We start from the raw sequence: 22891 nt of genomic DNA, 5'->3' as shown, positions 1-22891 counted from the left end.
AGATTTTCAGTTCTGGGAATCTGAGGTACTGCATGCTCCCGGTAGTGTTTCTATATACTTGAAATTCGCCCAGAGAGGAGAAATACAGTGTACTCATAGATGGAAGTGTAACTTACTCCACTGTAATAATTATTCAATGTATGAATCTATCACAGGATCACTTTGTACACAGTACGTTTGTACCATTTTTGTTAGTTACACCTTAGTTAGGCTGGGATGAAAAAGAGAGTTGGGAGGTGCTTTTCTCCTCTGAATGGTGCTCAGTCCAGGCTTCACGTTTCATTGATGAGGCATTTTGCGTACCCATGTTTTGTACCCTCTGACCACAGATTCCCCTTCAGGTAACTTGTGGTGGTCCACGGCTCGAGAATGTTTCAGGTGCCCCAGTGGATTCCAGTCTGGTTCCCTCACTGAGCATCAGGACTCTGAGTCCTCCCAGTCCTGAGGGCTGAGATCTGAGCTGAGGAGGGGGCACTCTGCTCCGAGTGGGTCTGGACCAGGGCCTGCTGTGTGACCTGAAGGGGATCGTGGGGTCAGCGGAGGTGCTTGCTGTGTACATGAGGCCTCACCAGGAGGGGATTGCGATCCGAGGGAACGTGTGGGAAAGTCCCATGTTGGTCTCTCTGCGGGAGTTGACGGTCCTGATTCCCTCCTGAGACAGTGGCCACAGAGGACTGTCTATTCCACACTGTGAGTTCTGCCCTGTGTGTGTTGTTGGGGCTCAGAAAGGGGATGTGCTGACTCTAAGCATTAAGCGGCATGTTTTCGACTTTCATGATAGACCTCTGAAGACTTGTGTTGCCTGAGGAAGCCCTGAAGTTGAGGAAGAGGAAAGAAAAGGAGTCAGGCATGGCTCTTTCTCAGGTAAGGTCATATTCAGTCTGTCCTTCCTGAAATGCCCTGCTCTGGACTTTCTAATTGTGTCTGACTCTGGAGTATCCTGTCTTGATTCCTGTCTACACACACTCATCCGGGGCCTTCCCTGTCGTCTCCACTTAGATGCCTGTCCCCATGACCCGGTGACCTGGCCCTTGTGAGGAGGCTCCCCTGGGCACCATCCTGGGCAGGGCTTCTCACCCACGGGTTGGAGATGGGGTCTCAGTGCTGTTGGGCAGCAGGGATTGCTTAGGGCCCACTTGGACGCTCTGTCTGCTCTCTGTCCACCAGGGTAAGGAAACTGCACTTGGAAGTGAGGTATTAATATGCACAATAGCTGGTGAGATCTGGGAATCAGGTCAATTAGGGGCAGTTTGTTCTTTGTTAAGGTAGTTCAAGCTAAAGATGTGGGTCAGTCTCCTTAAATCCTTATTGTTAATAGAATGGAAAGTTCAGAAATAGACGTCAGTGATACAGGGTTTTTTAGTTTATCATCAGATTTAATCTATGAAATGAATCTAAGTCTCTGGCAAGTGGAAATTTTCACTACCTCCATTCTTCAGAGGTTGTCCTTTCACTCTGTGGATTGAATCCTTTGACACAGAAATGTTTTAACTTTTAATGCAAGCAAGATTCCAGCTTCATTGTTTTGCTGGTGGATATCTATTTTCTCACCATCATGATTATTGAGATTGTCCTTGCTGTTTTGTGTATCTTGTGGATACATCCTTGTGGATATACCTTACATATACAGAAAGAATTATTTCTGAGTACTGTGTTCTGTTCAGTTGGTTTATTTGTCTGTTTTTATACCAGTACCACATCACCTTGATTACTTTGTAATAGGTTTTGGAATAGAGAGACCTCCATCTTCCTTCTTCAGGAGTTTTGCTGTTTGCTCTTTGAATAGTTCTATCACTTTCACCATGTTTTATTCTGCTTCTACAAAGATTGCCATGGCAGGTTTGATAATGAGTTAATTGGTTGATTGATCCTTTGTGTGGTTATTAAAGAATCTGTTTTGATATAGCATGTTTCTTTTGTAATCTTTGACTTTTACCTATGAATCTTTGTCATGTGGGGAAGAAGATAAATTTACTTCTTTTTCAATTTGCTGACCTTTGATATCTTTTTCTCATCTAATTGCTGTAAGGGTTTCAGTGCTTTGTTGAACTGTAGTGCAGGGCGTGCATCCTTGCCTTCTTCTTGACCTCAGAGGAAAAGGTCTTTCATTCTTTCCCCATTGCTGTGCTCTTTTCATAATGGCATTTATTATGTTGATGTTGGTATAGTTTATTGTTTGTAGCTTGTTGAGTGTTCCATCTTGAAAGATTGTCAAATTTTTGTCGAATGGTTTTTTTCTGCATCGAGATGATCCTGTATTTTTTTTTCCCTTAAATCTGTAATGTAGTGTGTCATATTAATTGATTTTTGTATGTTGACTTCTCCTTGCCTTATATGAATAAACTCCACTTGGTCATGGTGTCAGATCTTTTTATTTATTTTAATTGAAGGATAATTGCTTTACAGAAGTTGTTGTTTTCTGCCAAATACCAACCTGAATCAGCCATAGGTATACCTATGTCCCTTCCCTCCCATCTTCCTCCCTATCCCACCCCTGTAGGTTGTTAGAGAGCCCCTGTTTGAGTTCCCTGAGTCATTCAGCAAATTCACATTGGCTCTCTACTTTACATATGGTAATGTAAGTTTCCATGTTACTCTCTCCATACATCTCACCCTCTCCTTCCTCCCCTCCCGCCTCTGTCTGTTCTCTCTGTCTGTTTCTCCAGATCTTTTTAATATGTGTTGAAGTGGGTTTGCAAGTATTTTAATTTTGCATCAGTATTCGTCAGGGGTATTGGTTTCTAGTTTTCCTTTCTTGTGTCTTTGGGAAATTAGCAAACTATTAGAATCATGCTTGCTCCATAGAATTAGCAGGATTAGTGGTAATTCTTTTGTAAATGTTTGGTAAAATTTGGTCCTGTATTTTTCTTAGAGGTTTCTGACTATTTATTAAATCTCTCTAGGTATAATGGGCTTCCCTGGTGACTCAAATCATAAAGAATCTGCCTGCAGTGAGGGAGACCCAGGTTCTATCCCTGGATTGGAAGACCCCCTGGAGAAAGGAATGGCTGTCTAGTCCAGTATACTTGTCTGGAGAAATTCCATGGACAGAGGAGCCTTGTGGGCTACAGTCCATGAGGTCACAAAGAGTCAGACACGACTGAGTGGCTAACACTTTTACTTTCAACACTTCTCAATTTTTTTATTTCCTAATAAGTAAAAGAGTTTGTGTGTTTCTGAGAATTTGCCAGTATCTCCTATATTCTGTCATTTATCGGCATTATTGGTCATAGTACTTCCTTATCTTTAGAAACTTTCTTTGACCTCACTTGTAATCACTTCTGTTTCATATCTGTTTTTAGTTATTTGAATCTTTTTTCTCTTTTCCTTAGTCTAGGTGGGCGTCTTCCTATACAGTTTTTTCAAAGCATCAACTCTTGGATTGTTGATTTTTATAGTTTTCTTCTTTCTGCTGTATCTCTGGTTTAATCTTTCTTATTTACCTGTTTCCTTCTGCTAAACTTGAGTTTAGTTTGTTTTCTGTTTTCTGCTTCCTAAAGGTCTAAAAATAGATTGCAGATTTAAGATCTTTTCTCTTTTTTACTGTAAGCATGTAACAGTTCAGACTTTCCTTTTAGGACAGTCTTCTCTGTGTGTTATAAATTTTCTAATGTTGTCTTTTCGTTTTCATCCACGTATTTAAGAAATTCCATGTGATTTTTTTCTTAGACCCATTTGTGGTGTAAGAGTGAGTTGTTTAATGTCCACATTTGGGGAATTTTCTTTTCTTCTTGTGTTTATTTCATTGTTAGGGAAGATCCTGAAAGGTTGTTGTTGAATCACGCAAAGATGCCGGGATTCTTGGCCCCTGGAGGAGAAGAATTCAGTCGGGGGCCAGAGACGAGGCTTGATGGCTCAGAGCTTTTGTGTAATAAAGTTTTATTAAAGTATAAAGGAGATAGAGAAAGCTTCTGACATAGGCATCAGATGGGGGCAGAAAGAGTACCCGCCTGCTAGTCTTCAGCTGGATGTTCTATAGTCACTAGCAGTCTGTTAATGAAAGAAAGGAATGTCTTAAAACTCAAAATGGCACCAGGCCCCTCACCCATAAGATGCATTTCGGGATAATCTTGGCTCCAAATGGTTCATCCTGGGCCATAAAATGATTAACTTGAATCTTGAAGAAGAGCAGATCACCATACAAATAGTTTCGTTTACATAGATTAGGGGAGCAATATCGGAATATAACATACTGGTTTGTCAAGTAGATTCTGAGCCAAGAGGCGGAACCAACTTGAAGACAGAGTTTGGGGTAAATGCATATAGTACATTAGCATAGCTTAAGATAAACACTTCCATAAGAGAAAGGCATTGGTTAACTCAAGGTTTGAGTATAGTTAACTTCAGGTGAAACCAAGTGTCATTATGGCAACACAGTATTTTAAGAGAAACCTCTTCTTAAATTTGTGTAGAGAAGGAAAAAATATCGCTAGTTTGTTTCCTCCTGCTGCTTAAGAGAGATAAAAATGTCTGACACTTGCAGGCTATTTCCTCCCTTTGGAGACCCCTGACCTTCCTGCCTGTTACCCTCTCAATACTTTCATGGTATCAGTCTCTTAAAATTGTTGATTTGCACCTAACCTGTGGTGTCTCATAGAGAATGTTTTATGTGTCCTTGAGATGCATGTGTTTTATGCTTTTGTTGGGCCGTGTGATCTGTACATGCCTGTTCAACCTGGACGTTGAAATCTCATACTATTCCTGTGCCACTATTTGTCTTCCTTTCCCTTAATGTTTGCTTCATTTCTCTGACATATCTAATATAAGATGTATATATATATTTTACTTGGTACAGCTTTTTGGTAAATTGACCATTTTATCATTATACAATATTTATGTCATTGCACTTTTTTTTTCTTCAATTTATTTTGTCTGATATAACAGTCTCCCCTGCTCTCTTTAGGATGGACTTTTTCCATCCTTTGACTGTTCACCTTTCCATGTCCTTAGGTTTGTGAGTACTACCTGTTTCAACTCTCTGACAAACTCTGTGTCTCTTGCCCTGTGTTTTTCCTCCTGTTACTTGTTCTAGTGGCCCCTGCGCATGCGCATCGTATGGTGGTGAAAGACAGACACCCTGGACAGCTCCTTTCATGCCCCTGTAATTTCAGAAGGAATGTATTGAATGCTTCCTTCCCATCATGATGCTTCTTGAGATAGTCGTGCTTAATAACTATATTTTTTTTTTCATATTCTTTTTTGCCATGATTTTTAATTCTCCAAGAAGTTTTTTTTACGTTACTATTGCTATAATTTTTTTTTGTCATAATCTAATGACTCTTCTAGTTTCAAATCACTGTTTTATTATGGGGAAAAAAAACAAAGAAAGTCTTTGGCTTCTGTTAATGCCTTGCTATGTAAATTTAAGTGGATAAAATTGTATTAGTATTTTTGTATATTTTAATTTTATTATGAATTTAGATCAAGTATTTTTTTTTTTAATTTTTACCTGTTTTCTTTTGGTAGCCTAGTATAGAATGCTGTTGACAAACTCAGCTCAATACAAAGGATACATTTTTATTGTCTGAAAGATGCTGAAATACATGTGAATAAATGGATGATATAAAATTGTCCAAAAACATCTGTCAGGAGACGCATCCTCTCATTTCAGTTAATTTTTTATAGATATGTATGCATTCATGTGCAAGTCTGTGGTTTAGATAGAAGACATCATTATTTAAAAACTACATACCTTTTTTCTTTGAGTTGAAATTATGTTATCAGTATAATCTGTGGCCTTGAAATTTTCTAAACAATCCTATTAGTGTTTTAAGTAGTAAATTATTATCAGTTGTGTTTCTGTATCCACATCTATAATGACCTTTCATGCTATTCCACATTGTTCGCCTTGAACTTTGTGTTTTTTTCATAGTAATACAATATTTATTTGTTTTCCTTCTGTCAAACCCTGAGCCCACCACTTTCCCCAGGCTGCCTGGGGAGTTACAGGAAAGGGAACATACAGGGCAGACACAGGAGAAAGAACTATGGGAGGTGGAAACAGCCCTTCACATCGTGATGAAGATGAGCTAGACCACCATCAAGCAAAAGAGCCCCATGGCCTTTGAGAGGGCCAAGCCCATGGCGTAGAAGAGCTACTGTTTCAGAGAAGGGTTCCTGGCATAACAGTGATGAAGCTCCCGAACAAGTCCCACTTCCAGGCCCGGAGGCAGCCACCCCTGCTATGGCAGCTCCAGCTCCAGGGAACTTGGCTGCTGTGTCAGAGTCCCTTGAAATGGCACTGGTTTGGAAGCTGTGGCTAGGAATAAGTGAGATGGTCTGGGGACCTGGGGCTCCCAAGCTGCTGTGGCTCTCATCGATCAGTGTCTCCCGTCCTTCACCACCAGTCTCGACAGTGATCAATCAACAGCAGGGAGGTTCTCCTGATCAAGAAGTGGGTGGAGACGAATTTGGTGCAGAGGTCCATTTTCAGGGGATGAAGGCCCGAGGCCAGAGAGCTGCTCCCCGTGCAGACAAGAGGGGCAGGGAGGAGGCTCACCTTGGACTTCTTTCAAGTTTTCTTTAGGAGCCCTCTGTCAAAGGACTTTTAATGTTCTATGTATTACTTAACTGTTAGATGCTTAAGCTTCAGTTGCTGAGCCCAAGCCTCTGAGTTCAGGTGCTTCGTGTAACGATTCTTACCTTCTTGATCTGAGTTGAGTTTCTCAGAGTGTCTGTGACACAGTTTTTCTTCTGTAAGGTGGGAACAGATCGTTCTTTAATGAGCTATTATATGGATGACAGGTTCTTGCCTGTAAAGTACTTGTTTAATGTTTAGAGTAATACTACAGTAATTTAGAGCAACTGGAAGCCTTTAGACACTTTTGGTCCTTGCTGCTGTTATCGATGTCATAACTGAAACTTTTGACCTTTCCATTAAAAGTGCAATGGACTTCGTCATCTCTGAAGACACCACTCATGCTGTACCTCATCTAGATAATGAATTGCACTCACTGGGTAGAACATAGTATCTGACACTTCTGTATAGCCAATACAGTGTTGAGTTTTCTTTGTATATATTTCATGGATTTTGAGCAGTGATGAAAAATCCATATTAATTGGAGGATCTCATAAGGTCTTATGAAAAAGCATAAGAAATTAAAATTAGAGATGCATAATTTCTCCAGATACCCCTGCATGGATCTGTTAGAACACATACTTCAACCAAGTCAATCCTTACCCCTTACTACGCTTTCTCTTTTGCATGAAAATGAGAACTTTTCATGGCCGTTTTGGTGACGTGTGGTTTGATTTCAGAAACGACTGACCTCTGAGGATGTGGCCATCGAATTCACTCAGGAGGAGTGGGAATTCCTGGACCCTGCTCAGAGGGCCTTGTACAGGGACGTGATGCTGGAGACCTACAGGAACCTGCTGTCTGTGGGTGAGGATGACTTCCTTCCAGAGCTGCCCTTGGGTATCTGCATTTTCCCTGTGTGCCCCTTGGGAGGCCCTGATGTCTTTCATCTGAGAGTTCTGTGACTGGGGCATTGACACAGCTTCATAAGGTTAAACTGACCCTCTTCAAATGCTGTGTCTGTTTCATGTCACTGGCTAAGGATCAAACCTGCACCCCCTGCATTGGAAATGCAGAGTCTTAACCACTGGATCACCAGGGAGTCCCAGAATTTCTCTTTCAGATCTGAATATTATCTCCACATTGGAGCATGGGAAAAAGCTTTGGACAGTGGGGAGTGACGTAAAAATAGTCAAAAACACAACGTGTAAAGAAAAAACGAGTATCTCAAAAGGGCATTTTGTTTCTGCTTAGGATTGAGACAAGCTGGTGGATTGGATCCTCTGTGGTTGTTACTTAGGAAAATGTAAGGAGAGTGGGTAGAGAGATCGTCTTTTTGATCCCAGATCCTATAAGGGGAGCATATGTGAATCCCACAGGCTCTTAGCTTTTCATCTGTAGGTCGAGCGCATGGTCCCATCTCAAGATGCTGTGATGTCTGACCTTCACACTGTATTATTTTTACTCTTGTGCTGCTCTACCCAGTCTGGGAATGTCAACCATTCCTGATGTTACATTCTCCTTACTTTGTATCATTTTACCTCTTAAATTTCTTTGAAATATATTCCTGAGGGTCTGAAATTTTATCTGGTTTCCTTGCTGTGATAATCCACCTATGTTTAATTGGCAGCCTCTGCTGAGTCTCTGTGGGGTGGATTTACTAGGTAACAGAAAACTGTGATGGAGACACTATTCCTAATGTTATTTTCTTGCTCTGCACAAAGTCACCACTTGAAGGTATCCAGTAGAGTGGTCAGCATGTTCTAGGATTATGAGAGAGAAAGTATCACAAGAACCTGATACATCTTTCCAGGTTATTTTCTGCCTTTGGAGACTCTGTTTAGGGCACCATGACAGTGTTGTTCATGTATATCAAGTCCATATATTTTACCCTCTGTAAATGGTATGGGAATTTATCCCAGGACAAGTTTGTCCAAGTTCACAGTCTCTATCTATGAGGCTATTGGCTACACTGTTGTTCTGTGTGTTGTAAGTATTTTTTTATTTTAGCATTGAGTTCACATTTCTGTGTTACTTTTAGTGTTTCTGTTTTGTATTTGCAATGGGTTGGATGGTTGATTGCGGGATGGTCCCTATGGTGGAACTGGTGATCAGTCCCTCTTACAATTCTTGATATATTCTTTGTAGTCATTTACTATCAGATGTATGATTTCCACATATGTTCTCTTTTACTGTTGATTGCCTTTTCAAACTCACTGCACATTAATGCACAGTAGTTTATAATTTGGATATAGTTCAATTTATTAATAATGGTTTTATTTTATGGCCTGTGCTTTTGGTGTTCTATCTGGTAAATCATTTGTGGGTCCAATTGCCAGAAACATTTCCTGCACGTTTACCTCTAGGAGTTTTATACATATGGGACTTAGGTTTAGGTCTTTGAACCATTTTGAGTTCATTTTTTTTCTATAGTGTAAGATAATGGTCCAAGTAAATTCTTCTTCTGGTGGGTATTCAGTTTTGTCAACATGTCTTGTTTCATAGACTGCTTCCCCCATTTAGTAGTTTTTATACCCTTGGAACATCGTTTGAACATCTCCGCAAGAGGTGTTTTTGTTTTTGTTTTAACCATTCTTTTTAGGTATGCTGCTGCTGCTGCTGCTGCTGCTAAGTCGCGTGTCGTTTCTGACTCTGTGCGACCCCTCAGATGGCAGCCCACCAGGCTCCTCTGCCCCTGGGATTCTCCAGGCAAGAACACTGGAGTGGGTTTCCATTTCCTTCTCCAATGCATGCATGCATGCCCAGTTGCTTCAGCTGTGTCCGACTCTGTGTGACCCCATAGACGGCAGCCCACCAGGCTCGTCTGTCCCTGGGTTTCTCCAGGCGAGAATACTGGAGTGGGTTGCCATTGCGTTTTCCACTTTTTAGGTATAGTTACTTTACAATGTTGTGTTTCAGGTATACAGCAGTTTACAAGATACTTAATATAGTTCCCTGAGCTATATCGTAGGTTCTTGTTGTTTATCTATTTTATATATATATATTAGTTTGTATATATTCAGACTCCAATTTATCTCTCCCTTTCCTGCCCCCACCAGCATCCTGCCCTATCCCCTTTGGTATAGTTTGTTTTTTATGCTGATGAGTTTATTTTGTGAATAAGTTCATTTGTATCATTTGTTTCAGTTCAACATATAATATCCTATGATGTTTGTCTTTCTCTGTCTGATTTCACTTAGAATAATCCCTAAGTCTGTCTATATTTCTGCAAAAGGCATTACGTCATTGTGTTTTATGCAGTGGAGGTGGCAACCCACTCCAGTGTTCTTTCCTGAAGAATTTCATGGACAGGGAGTCTCGCAGGCTGCAGGCCATGGGGTCTTAAAGAGTTGGACACGGCTGAGCTACTTTCACTTCACAATATTCCCTTGTATATATGTACCACACATTCTTTATCCCTTTGTCTGTCAGTGAACATTTAGGTTGCTGCCATGTTTTGCCGGGTATAAATAGTGCTGCTAACAACATTGGGGTGCATGTGTCATTTTGAATTAGTTTTCATCCTTTCTGGATATATGCCCAGGATTGGAATTGCTGGTTCATGTGATAGCTCTATTTTTAGTTCTTTATGGAACCTCCATGCTGTTCTCCAAAGTGGCAGTACCAATATATGTTCCTTCCAACAGTGTAGGAGGGTTCTCTTTTCTCCATACCCTCTCAAGCCTTTATTGTTTGTATACTGTTTAATGGTGGTCATTCTGACCAGTGCGAGGTGATACAGTTTTGCGGTTTTGATTTGCGTTCTCTCATAAGTAGAGACGTCAAACATCTTTTCAGGTGACTGTTGGCCATCTGTTTGTCTCCTTTGGAGAAATACCTGTTTTGATCTTCTGCCCAGTTTTTGATTGGGTTGTTTGTTTGTTTTGATATTAAGCTGTATGAAGTGTTTGTATATTTTGGAAATAAATCCCTTATAGATAGCATCATTTGCATCTATAGTCTCCTAGTCCAAAAGTTGTGTTTTTGTTCTTTGCTTGGTTTCCTTTGCTTTGCAGACAGGTTTTGAATTTAATTAGGTCTCATTTGTTTGATTTTGCTTTTATTACCATGACTCTAAGATCCAAAAAAATTTTGCTGACATTTATGTCAGTGTTTTGCATTTGTTTTCCACTATGAATTTTACAGTATCTGGTCTAGTATTTAGATGTTTAATGCATTTTGAGTTTATTTTTGTATGTGGTGTTAGAGAATGTTGTAATTTCATTCTTTTTCATGTAACTATCCATTTATCCCAGCATCACTTATTAAAGAGACTTCTTCATTCTGTATTCTTTCCTCCTTTGTTATAGAATAATTGACTCCAAGTCAATTGGTTTATTTCTGGGTTTTCTATCCTGTTCTACAGATCTAAGTTTCTGTTTTGTGCCATTATCATACCACTTCCCTGCTGGCTCAGAGGGTAAAGCATCTGCCTACAATGCAGGAGACCCAGGTTCAATCCCTGGGTCAGGAAGATCTCCTGGAGAAGGAAATGGCAACCCACTTCAGTATTCTTGCCTGGAAAATCCCATGGACAGAACAACCTGGTAGGCTACAGTCCATGGGGTCGCAAAGAGTCAGACACAACTGAGCGACTTCACTTTCACGTTGATGACTGTCAGTTTGTCGTATAGTCTGAACTCAGGGAACATGATTCCTCCAGCTCTGTTCTTCCTTCTCAAGATCGTTTTAGATATCAGAGTCTTTTGTATTATGGTACAAATTAAGGTTTTCTTTGTTTTATGAAATATGTCATTGTTAATTTGATAAGGGTTACATTGAATATGTCGATTGTCTTGGATAAGATGGTCATTTTGACTGTGTTACTTCTTTCGATCTAAGAACATTGTATATGTTTCCATCTGTTTGTGTCATCTTTGGTATCAGTCATCAGCATCTTATAGTTTATGAGTACAGTTCTTATGACTTTTTAGGTAGGTTTATTCCTTAGAGTTTTATTCTTTTCTCTTAGATGGTGAATGGGATTATTTCATTAATTTCACTTTCTGATATATCATTGTTAGTGTATAGAAGTGCAGCAGTTTTCTATATATTTTGTATCTAGCAAGTTTACTCTGTTCATTGATGAGGTCTAGTAGTCATCTGGTGGCATCTTGGGGATTTTCTGTGTGTAGCATCATAGTGACAGTTTTACTTCTTTCTTATTTTTTTAACTTGAATTCCTTTTTATTTCTTTTTCTTTTCTGATTATTGTGGTTAGGACTTCCAGAAATATGTCCAGCAAAAGTGGCAATGGTAAACATTCTTGTCTTATTCATGTTGTTTAGGGGAATGCTTTCAGTTTTTCCTTATTGAGTATGATAGCTGTGTGTTTGACATATACAGTCTTAATTTTGTTGAGGTAGGGTCCATCTGTGCTGACTTTCTGAAGGGTTTTTTTCATAAATGGCACTTGAATTTTGTCAGAACCTTTTCTGCATCTATTGATGATCATATGGTTTTTAGTCTTCAACTGTTAATGTGGTGTATCACACTGATTAACTTATGGCTATTGAGAAATCGTGCATCCCTGCAATAAATCCCACTTGAACATGGTATGATCCTTTTATGTATTAGTAACTGTTTGAATCTGCTCTTTTGAACTCAGGGAAGGTCTAGGAGAATGAAGCCTTTTTCTACAAAAAGACGTTGGATGCCTCCGGAAGGCTTTTGTAACTGGGAAGGTCCTCCAGAGTCAGTTTCAGTCCCTCCTTTTCTTTGATACTCCTCAATCTTGAGATGAACATGTGTGGAAGAAGAAATGAAGTAAATGTCCAAAAGAGAGGTTAATCATATTTGGCAGAGGAACCCAGGTTTAGATAGCCTTTTCTTGGATTTTCCTTCTGATTTCTTCTGATAAGATTTTTACACAATATCCTGGAATATTGTGTATGTTTTTCTTGAATATTAGCATTCCATTGTAACTTACAAATTTCACTTTCGATACATTACATTATAAATAGTATAACAGATATTATCCTGCGTTCTCCATATATCACAGTCACTTTTTAAAATCTCTCTTGTTTCTGTCCCATACCCATAGTATAATGCCCATAAACTTGCTGAACCAATTCTTTTCTTTTAAGGTCAGTATATTAGTTTGCGCTCTCAGTTACCTTCACAAAGACATGCGGTCACAAGCTGATATCTGACATAAACCTATGTACCCTATGCTCCACACAGGCCCTTTCTTAGTCCTGACCATTCCTCACGTAGTACCTTGATATAAATGGAAACACTGTTCTCACCTACGACATCCCTCCACCTTTTACATACTCTCACTGTAAAGATCTCTGGTCATTTATTGAACAAGTTTCTCAGGACGTAACCTAAATCACTCTGTGCATCCATGATGACTCACAACCCATTTCGAGATGCGATGGTTCAATAATAGTTAAACAGACTAATTCTGTCTTGTATCTTCCTTGATATTTTCTTTCTACGTTGCTTGTATTTTTTTTTTTTTTATATTTTCTAATCTATTCATTCAGTGGGTGGTCATGTTTACAAATAAGTTTTCTCAGTCTGTAGGTTCAGATTCATATCCTGCTTCTCTTACCACTTTGTGCGCCATTTGGTGTGTCTCCTGCTCTGATTAGAGAAAAACATGTTAATTTACCTCAAGCCTTTTAAAGCAAATTAGTGCTGTCAGTTGGCTTACAGTAGTGCATGTTTTATAGTAAATACTCAAAATTTACTTTTGTTTCAAAAAGGTAATATCTATATTCTGTCATGTTCTTTATGATATGACTTTATCTACATTATATCTTTTTAAACTTTTATTAATTTTTAAATTGAGGGACTATTGCTTTACAAAATTTTGTTTTCTATCAGACCTCAACTACATTATATCTTGTATGCTTTTCACTTGCAACATTTTTCAGCAATATTGTGTCTGACCCTAGTCAATAAATACACAAAGCATTCACTTTTTATTTATTATATTTTGGTGCCATTAAACCAGGTAATTAAGAATAGTGCATGGCTAGAGAGAAGCCTTCCTTGGTGGCTCAGTGGTAAAGAATTCACCTACCAATGCAGAAGATGCAGGTTTGATCCCTGAATCAGGAAGATCCCATGGAGAAGGAAATGGCAACCCACTCCATTATTCCTGCCTGGGAAATCCCATGGACATGGGAGTCCGGTGGGCTACAGTCCACGGGGTCGCAAAGAGTCAAATACAACTGAGTGACTGAACAACAACATAGGTAGGGATTGCTTTGGTTATTGACTGTTAGAAAACTGGTGAATATTTTATGTCTTAATGTATATGTCATGTACAGATGATGGTCTTTTAGCGTGTATTTTGCAATACAGCTGACACATACTACTTGTTAATATTGTAAAATGCCTTTTCTTTTTGGGTACGTAGTTCTATAGCAGATTTAGAAAACTGCTGTTTCCAAAAATTGTTTTAGTCATATTCTTCATTTTCTCATTTGTTTTCAATTGTAAACAAACAATTATCAATAGTTAATTATTAATTAGGTAAGCTTGGTTTTGGATTATTTACTGTTACAATATATTATATATTGTTTAGAATTTATTAATGTACAGTAAGTATGCAGAATACAATGATAGTGTAATATTTTTCTTTTCAATTTGAGACAACTGTTGTTTTATACGTTCCTAGGTGTCCTGGTAGAAAAATACTGTGCTTTTGATAGTTGGCCTAAAATTGTGCAACGTGAGTGTGTTTCACATATGATTTTTAAAACTAGGCTACCTTAACGGTGAATTTATGTTATCATGCTTTCTTAAGTTAAGAATTCTATTCCTTTAGTGTTTCTAAAAACTTAAGGTCATCATTGTGGTGTTTCACAACTTGGTGTAAGTATTACTTCTGGTGTAATATATATTCAACATGAAGGATTTGTTTTTGAATTATTCTGAGCAGGATACCTCTGGTTCTTTTTATCTTGTAGATATCTCTCCTACACATGTGATCAAGCATTTACAACCCAAAGCGAACAGTGATAAACGAGAAATATTCCAAACATTGATGCTGGGAAGACCTGAAAGCTGTGATATCAAACATTTTCATCTTTGGGAAAGTCAGGAAAATACGTGTGACTTTGAGTGTCAGGGGAGAGATGACAAAAGAAGTTACAAAGGAACATCTGTAAGCCTTAATGGAAATGTGCCTGATGGAATAGATTCACATGATGGAAAGGATGCAGGAATCAAGCTGTTTGGAAGTAGGCTTGGATTTAACTTTCAGGATAAACTGCAGATATTTCAAACTGGTGGGATAATTTCTGAATATAATGAAGTTGAGAGGTCTGTCAACAACAGTTTCTCATTTTCACCACTTCAAAGAATTCCTCCTTGTGCCCAAACCAGTGTTTCTAATATATATGGGAATGACTTTATGAATCCTTCAGTAGTAACGCAAGACCTCAGAGCACACAGGGAAAAACCTTACAAATGTGATGAGTGTGGCAAGGCCTTTCTTGTAAAGTCAATCCTTTTAAGTCATCAGACAGTTCATACTGGAGAGAAACCTTACAAATGTGATGACTGTGGCAAGGCCTTTCATGCAAAGTCAAGCCTTTTAAGGCATCAGACAATTCATACCGGACAGAAACCTTACAAATGTGATGAGTGTGGCAAGGTCTTTCGTGCAAAGTCAAAACTTTTAACTCATCAGACAATTCATACTGGACAGAAACCTTACAAATGTGATGAGTGTGGCAAGGCCTTTCATACAAAATCAGCCCTTTTGACTCATCAGACCATTCATACCGGAGAGAAACCTTACAAATGCGATGAATGTGGCAAGGCCTTTCGTGTAAAGTCAATGCTTTTGAGTCATCAGACAATTCATACTGGACAAAAACCTTACAAATGTGATGAGTGTGGCAAGGCCTTTCGTGTAAAGTCAAGCCTTTTAAGGCATCAGACAATTCATACTGGAGAGAGACCTTATAAATGTGATGAGTGTGGCAAGTTATTTCGTGCAAAGTCAAAACTTTTAACTCATCAGACAAGTCATACTGGACAGAAACCTTACAAATGTGATGACTGTGGCAAGGCCTTTCATGCAAAGTCAGCCCTTTTAACTCATCAGACAATTCATACCAGAGAGAAACCTTACAAATGTGATGAGTGTGGCAGGGCCTTTCATGCAAAGTCAAAACTTTTAACTCATCAGACAATTCATACTGGAGAGAAACCTTATAAATGTGATGAGTGTGGCAAGGCTTTTCGTTTAAAGTCATTCCTTTTAAGTCATCAGACAGTTCATACTGGAGAGAAACCTTACAAATGTGATGAGTGTGGCAAGGCCTTTGCTGACAGCTCATATTTCAGGAAACATCAGAAAATTCATACAGGACAGAAATTATTTAAATGTCATATATGTGACAAAGTCTTCAGCCGAAAAGCATACCTTGCTGGTCATCAGAGCGTTCATTCTGGGGAGAAACCTTACAAATGTGATGAGTGTGGCAAGGCCTTTCTTGTAAAGTCAATCCTTTTGAGTCATCAGAGAGTTCATACTGGAGAGAAACCTTACAAATGTGGTGAGTGTGGCAAGGCCTTTACTGACAGGTCACAGCTCAGGAGACATCAGAAAATTCATACAGGACAGAAATTATTTAAATGTGATATATGTGACAAAGTCTTCATCCGAAGTGAACACCTTGCTGGTCATCAGAGGGTTCATTCTGGAGAGAAACCTTACAAATGTGATGAGTGTGGCAAGGCCTTTCGTGTAAAGTCAATCCTTTTAATTCATCAGACCGTTCATACTGGAGAGAAACCTTACAAATGTGATGAGTGTGGCAAGGCCTTTACTGACAGGTCACACCTCAGGAGACATCAGAAAATTCATACAGGACAGAAGTTATTTAAATGTGATATATGTGACAAAGTGTTCAGGCGAAGTAAACAGCTTGCTGGTCATCAGAGTGTTCATTCTGGAGAGAAACCTTACAAATGTGATGAGTGTGGTAAGGCTTTTCGTGTAAAGTCAACCCTTTTAAGGCATCAGACAGTTCATACTGGAGAGAAACCTTACAAATGTGATGAGTGTGATAAGGCCTTTCGTGTAAAGTCAATGCTTTTAAGTCATCAGACAGTTCATACTGGAGAGAAACCTTACAAATGTGATGAGTGTGGCAAGGCCTTTCGTGTAAAGCCAATCCTTTTAAGGCATCAGACAGTTCATACTGGAGAGAAACCTTACAAATGTGATGAGTGTGGCAAGGTCTTTCGTGTAAAGTCATTCCTTTTAAGTCATCAGACAATTCATACTGGACAGAAACCTTACAAATGTGATGAGTGTGGCAAGGCCTTTCGTGTAAAGTCAAGCCTTTTAAGGCATCAGACAGTTCATACTGGAGAGAAACCTTACAAATGTGATGAGTGTGGTAAGGCCTTTACTGACAGGTCACAACTCAGGAGACATCAGAAAATTCGTACAGGACAGAATTTATTTAAATGTGATATATGTGACTAAGTCTTCAGGCAAAGTGAACAGCTTGCTGGTCATCAGAGTGTTCATTCTGGAGAGAAACCTTACAAATGTAATGAGTATTGCAAGCATTTTAGTCAACCTTCACAGTTCTTAAGTCATAAGAGATTACATACTGGAGAGAAACCTTACAATGTGATGAATGTGGCAAGGCCTTTCATGTAAAGTCAATCCTTTTAAGTCATTGGACAGTTCATAGTGGAGAGAAACATTACAAATGTCATGAGTGTGGCAAGGCCTTTACTGACAGCCCAAACCTCGGGAGACATCAGAAAATTCATACAGGACAGAAATTATTTAAATGTGATATATGTGACAAAGTCTTCAGCCGAAGTTAACACCTTGCTGGGCATCAGAGCGTTCATTTGGAGAGAGACCTTACAAATGTAATGAGTATTACAAGCATTTTAGTCAACCTTCACAGTTCATAAGTCATAAGAGATTACATACTGGAGAGAAGACTTACAAATGTGATGAGTGTGGCAAGGCCTTTCATGCAATGTTAACCCTTTTAACTCATCAGACAGTTCATACTGGTAAGAAAGCTTACAAATGTGATGAGTGTGGAAAAGTCTTTGGTCAAAAACCACATCTTTGACTTCACTGGAGAGTTCATACTGGAGAGAGACCTTTCAGATGTGATGAGTGTGGCAAGTTCTTCAGTCGAAATTCACACCTTACAAGTCATCGCAGAATACATATAGTGAAACCTTACAAATGTTTCAAGTGTGGAAAATCCTTTACTCAGGTCTCAGCACTCACTAAACATCAGAAAATCCATACATGAGGGAAACGTATGTGAATGTGGTATATGGTAGAAGTCTTCAAAATTCATACCCTACTGTTAGTCAGAGAATTGATACTCCTGAGCAACCATACAAATATCATGAATGTGGCAACATCTTAGGCTTCATGAGAAAATTCATACTGGATAGAAGCCAGATATATATGTATTTATTAGGTCTTTAGAACATGAATTCATTCTAGAAAGATTCCTCACCAATTTCACAAGTGTAAGAAAAGAAAAAAAAAAAAAATACTATCCTCACAGCTCAACATCTTGCCAGTAATATCAGAGTATTTATCCTGGAAAAAAACACACAGCAATGTAATGTGTGTGGCAAGGATCTTACCCAAAAGTCACAAGATAGGAACATAGTGGAGCCATACTTCCCAGACTCAGTGGTTGTGGCAAATCCTTTACCTTTTTCACTATATGTATTCTCTGATGACTTTATTTCAGGTACTGAGCAACTGCGGTAAGTCCATATTTGAAAAGAAGCTATAGCAATCTTTTCATGTAAAATAAACCTGAATTCTAACTCATCAGAGATTATTCTTTGGGACAGTAGTCCACCATCTTTTTGGTCTCCTGACTTTCTGAATAAAGTCACTATTCCTTGCCCAACAAGTAGTCTCTCAGTTGATTGGCCTGTTGTGTAGTGCTGGGAGCCACCACGGGAGATCCCACCCATGACAAAGGTCATGAGAAGACCTGACAGGAAAGGTGGGTCAGGACTCAAGGGACCTCGTGGACCTGCTCGAGCATCTACCCCCCAAAACCAGAATCTGTCTGTCTTACTATTTTATGACTCTCACCAACCCCTCTGACATTAACGGGGTCTATCCCCACCACCTTTCTCTGAAAGAAATCAACTTAGAGCTCTAGTTACTAAGTCTCCTGGGCACAATAGGAGTGTTTCTGTCCAAGCCCTTGGATGGCTTTCTAACTTGCCTGGCAGGTTTTTCCGGACTCTTACAACTACGTATGTAATTGTTTACAACCTCCCAACCATGAGAGGCATGGAAAGCTTAAGACATTCTAACAGTATAGAGCATTTCGGGGAGTTAAAAATTATTAGAATAGAACTGATGAAGGAAATCATTGTTGAGCCAATGCTTGCTGCCAAGTTTCCATATCCCTTACCCACTGTGTCCCTGGGAGTATATTAATGAATATAGTTTTAATATAGAAAAAATAAGTAGTAGCCTTGATGTTAACTGTAGGCCTTTGAGTTAATAAATTCTTTCCTTGTTATAGCCCACTGCACCTTTGCCCTATAGAAATGCAACTTTATCTAGTGCTTTCAGGGAGTGGTGCCAAACTTCAGAAAAATCACCTTTAGAGAAAATAAGTTTTCTGGTTGACTAACCTTTATCAGAGGAAAAATGTTAACAGGCCTCCTGCTCAGAAGATGATGTAAATCACCTAAAGCCTATGTATATGATAAGTTCGCAGAAAGAAAGCCTGGTCTCAATAAGGGTCAAGGACTGCTGATCCTGCATGACTCTGTATCTTCCATTATCCTCTATGTATAACTAAGGGTGTGAAAGCTTCTTTTAAAAATAAAGTTTCGGGCCTTGTTCACCGAAGCTTTGTCTCCCCGTGTCATTCTTTTTTTCTTTTTCTCTCTCTTTCAGGATGACTCTTTGGAGCACAGGGACCCTCTGAGTTCACTTAACTGCCCGGGCTTCTAAGATTCTATTAGGAAGGCGCCTAGCGTCTTCGGGGGAGGGGATGCCCTGCATCTTCACCCCACCGAGAGGGCGCCTGTGGCCTCTGTGAACAGAGCAAGTCCGGTGTCATGGACTTTATTGGCTTTCTGTGTAAACCAAGGAAGATTACGCCTCTTTTTCTCCCCTTTATCTTTCCTCTTTTGCTGACGCCATTCCTCCTGAAGGTATCCCTGGATCCTGCTGGGGCTGGACCCTGGTAAGTGGTGCCCGGAACAAGCACCTGAAGGGTAAGTCTCCCCCATTGTGCCGTTTTTCGGACGGCTAGGACCCCACACAGGGTGTCGCGAACATCCCTGCATAAGATAGGTAGGGTGGATGGAGTGGGAAGTGGGTTCTTTTCATGTAGAGAGAAGCGAAAAAGACAGAAATTTCTGACGTGGGTAACAATGAGTCAAAAGAATGACAACTTTTTTTAGGAGTAATCTTGCAACTGTTAAAAGAGGAATTAAGGTTAAGAAAGCTAGTGTTCAATCTTTTTTTACATTTGTACAAGAGCAATGTCCTTGGTTTCCAGAAGAGGGCTCTGTTAACCTAGACACCTGGGAAAAAGTAGGGAAACAGTTAAAAACTTATTACACTTTGCATGGCCCAGAAAAGGTCCCTACTGACACCTTTTCTCTATGGAATATTATTAGAGATGCTTTAGATCCAGCTCACGAATCTGAAAAGGTACATGTTAAAGAGGAAAGTAAAGATGAAGAGGCTATACTTAGCTATCAACAATTAAGGGCCACGTTAGCTGCCATGGACACCGATCATCATACTGAAAATAGGGATGAAAAGAAAGATCAGCTTTCCCTTAAGATGAGGAAGATTTAGAGGAAACAGCAGCTCAATACCATTCTGATGAGGATTGGCCCCTTTTAGCTAAGGATGCTCCTAAGAGCTTAAGAGAAACATCTCCAGTCAGACCATCTATAAGGTTTAAACACCAGACAGTTAAAGGATCTCCGGAACAGGAGAGGAGAAACATGGGCTCCCATCCCCCCATGCCTCCCCCCCGTTATGGGGGTAAGGGGCCTCCACTAGGAGTTCCCTGGAGGAGGGTTCTTTCTGGCCCCGAGGATGAATTTGATCCCCACCTTGAGGCTTGTTTTCCCGTAATGTTTGAGGAATGGGATGGGGGAGAGGTCTCCTCCTGGGAACCCCTTCCAATGAAACTAATTAAAGAACTTAAACAGGCTTGTGCCTTATATGGGGCTACAGCCCCGAATACTTTAACATTGTTAGAAGCCTTGACGGCCAGATGGATGATACCTCATGACTGGAAAACAATTGCTAAGGCTTGTCTATCTGGAGAGCAATATATACTCTGGAGAACTGAATACGAAGATCTTGCCCAAAAGCAGGCTGATGCTAATGGCAGATATGGCCCAAGACATATTGTAAAGGAAATGTTGGTAGGAATTGGTGAATTTGGAACACTTGGAGATCAGATGGGTTTAGACAAAAGGGCTTTAGAACAGGTAACAGCCTTCGCCATTGGGGCCTGGCGATTATTGCCTCAAGGAAAAGAATCAACCTCTTCCTTTTCAAACGTTAAACAAAAACCAGAAGAGCCATATGAGGACTTTATGTCATGACTTATGGAGGGAGTTCACAGAGTAATTTCTAGTAATGAGGCAGCTAATATATTGGTAAAACAACTGGCATTTGAAAATGCTAATTCTACCTGCCAGGCCATCCTACGTCCTATAAAAAAATCTGGGGAAATAGGAGATTACATCAGGCAATGTGTAGATGTAGGACTAGCAATGATGCAGGGTGTTGCCATAGCTGTAGCCATAAAAGGAGATTCTTATCAACAGACAGTTCAATCCTTTTTTACAGGCCAGAATAACCCATCAAAGAATTATTCCAGTAATCAAGGCTGGAATGCTGGCTTGTCCAAAGCCTGCTTTTCTTGTGGCCGGGAGGGGCACTTTATGCACGCTTGCCCCCCAAAAAACAGCTGATTCTTCTCTGTCAAATCCTGCCTCCACGGCTGTGACTCCTAATCTCCCTAAGGTTCCTTGCCCTTGTTGTCAGAAGGGATATCACTGGGCAAAGGACTGCAGATCAAAGTTCCATAAAAACAGAACCTTGCTAGTTCCTGACCAGCAGTCAGGAAACCGGTAGAGGGGCCAGCCTCAGGCCCCGACAACGACTGGGGCAACAACACTACACCCATTCAAACCCTTCGTCCCATCACAGAGCTCATCAGAGCAACCCCAGGCAGCGCAGGACTAGACCTCACTTCTACCACCTCAACAATATTAACACCAGATAGTCCTACTATAAAAATCCCTACAAGGGTTAAAGGCCCATTACTGACAAGCTTGGTAGGAATTATAGTAGGCAGAAGCTCCTCAGCCATGCAAGGACTTAACAATTATCCCTGGAGTGATCGATTCAGATTATACAGGAGAGATTCAGATAATGATTTCACCCTCGACTAAAACTACACAGATTCATCAAGGACAAAGAATAGCTCAACTTTTACTTTTGCCTTATCACACTGCCATAGGGCACACTGCTACTCAAAGTGAGAGGCAAGAGAAAGGATTTGGGTCCAGTGATATGTTTTTCTGGGTGACAGAAATTACTCAGAAACGCCCTATGAAAACTATCTTGGTTAGTGGCAGGTCTATTGTGGGACTGTGAGACACAGGAGCAGATGTTTCTTGTATTGCAGGGAAGGACTGGCCCAGCTCCTGGCCAACACATACTACTGAAAACGAGTTGGTGGGATTAGGGAGAGCCCCCACAGTAGTAAGAGTGCAAAAATGTTAGATTGGCAGATTGAAGACACCCATGGAACTTTTCAACCTTATATAGTTCCCTCACTTCCTTTTACCCTGTGGGGAAGAGATGTTTTGTCTCAAATGGGAGTGCTACTTTACAGCCCCGATGATAAAGTGATCTCCCAAATGCTCCATATGGGCTATGATCCATCAAAAGGATTAGGCAAACAACAGACAGGAATAATTGAACCAATTTGCCCAACTCCTCGACAGCAACGTACTGGATTGGGGTATCCAAATATATAATGGAGGCCAGAAAATTGTTGGGCATATTTCCCAGATCTTCCGACCTTCCAGGTAGTTACTTGAAACAGTGACCCTCTACGGGTCTACACAAACCAGCCTCACCTTTTGGGAAGATCATATGCTTCCTATACAAAGGATCAATACCCTATTAATTTCAATTATACCTTTAGGGCATTGACAGACGATCTTCCTGTTAGCTTTAACTTCCACTTTGGTCATACAGGAAGCTTTATTACTCCTACCAAAGAAGGATGTATTGGAGCCTCTAAAAAAGCAATTCTGACAGATTCCCCAAACTTAAAATTTGCATTTAAAAGGGATCGGTCAGTTGGATATTACAAACTCGTATGC

General features: G+C 40.0%; 1 protein-coding gene and 1 pseudogene across 6 annotated transcripts in view; one reads left to right on the top strand and one right to left on the bottom strand.

Moving 5' to 3' along the window:
• Positions 1-19367, top strand: part of LOC508131 (zinc finger protein 665) — a 78533-nt gene extending 59166 nt beyond the window's left edge. The window contains exons 3-6 of one of the 6 annotated variants that reach the window (XM_059877200.1): positions 782-864; positions 2904-3079; positions 7258-7384; positions 14443-19367. In XM_059877200.1, the coding sequence (XP_059733183.1) occupies positions 3044-3079; positions 7258-7384; positions 14443-16979 (2700 nt within the window). In that variant the 5' untranslated portion in view covers positions 782-864; positions 2904-3043 and the 3' untranslated portion in view covers positions 16980-19367. The other 5 variants (XM_010815380.4, XM_059877201.1, XM_015458327.3 and 2 more) reach the window with 5 other exon arrangements.
• LOC112442242 (ATP synthase F(0) complex subunit C2, mitochondrial-like) lies at positions 6030-6427 on the bottom strand (annotated as a pseudogene).
• Positions 19368-22891: the final 3524 nt, after the last annotated feature.

Source organism: Bos taurus, chromosome 18 (assembly GCF_002263795.3).
Source record: "Bos taurus isolate L1 Dominette 01449 registration number 42190680 breed Hereford chromosome 18, ARS-UCD2.0, whole genome shotgun sequence".
NCBI lineage: Eukaryota > Metazoa > Chordata > Mammalia > Artiodactyla > Bovidae > Bos > Bos taurus.
This window is presented reverse-complemented; position numbering and strand designations above follow the sequence as displayed.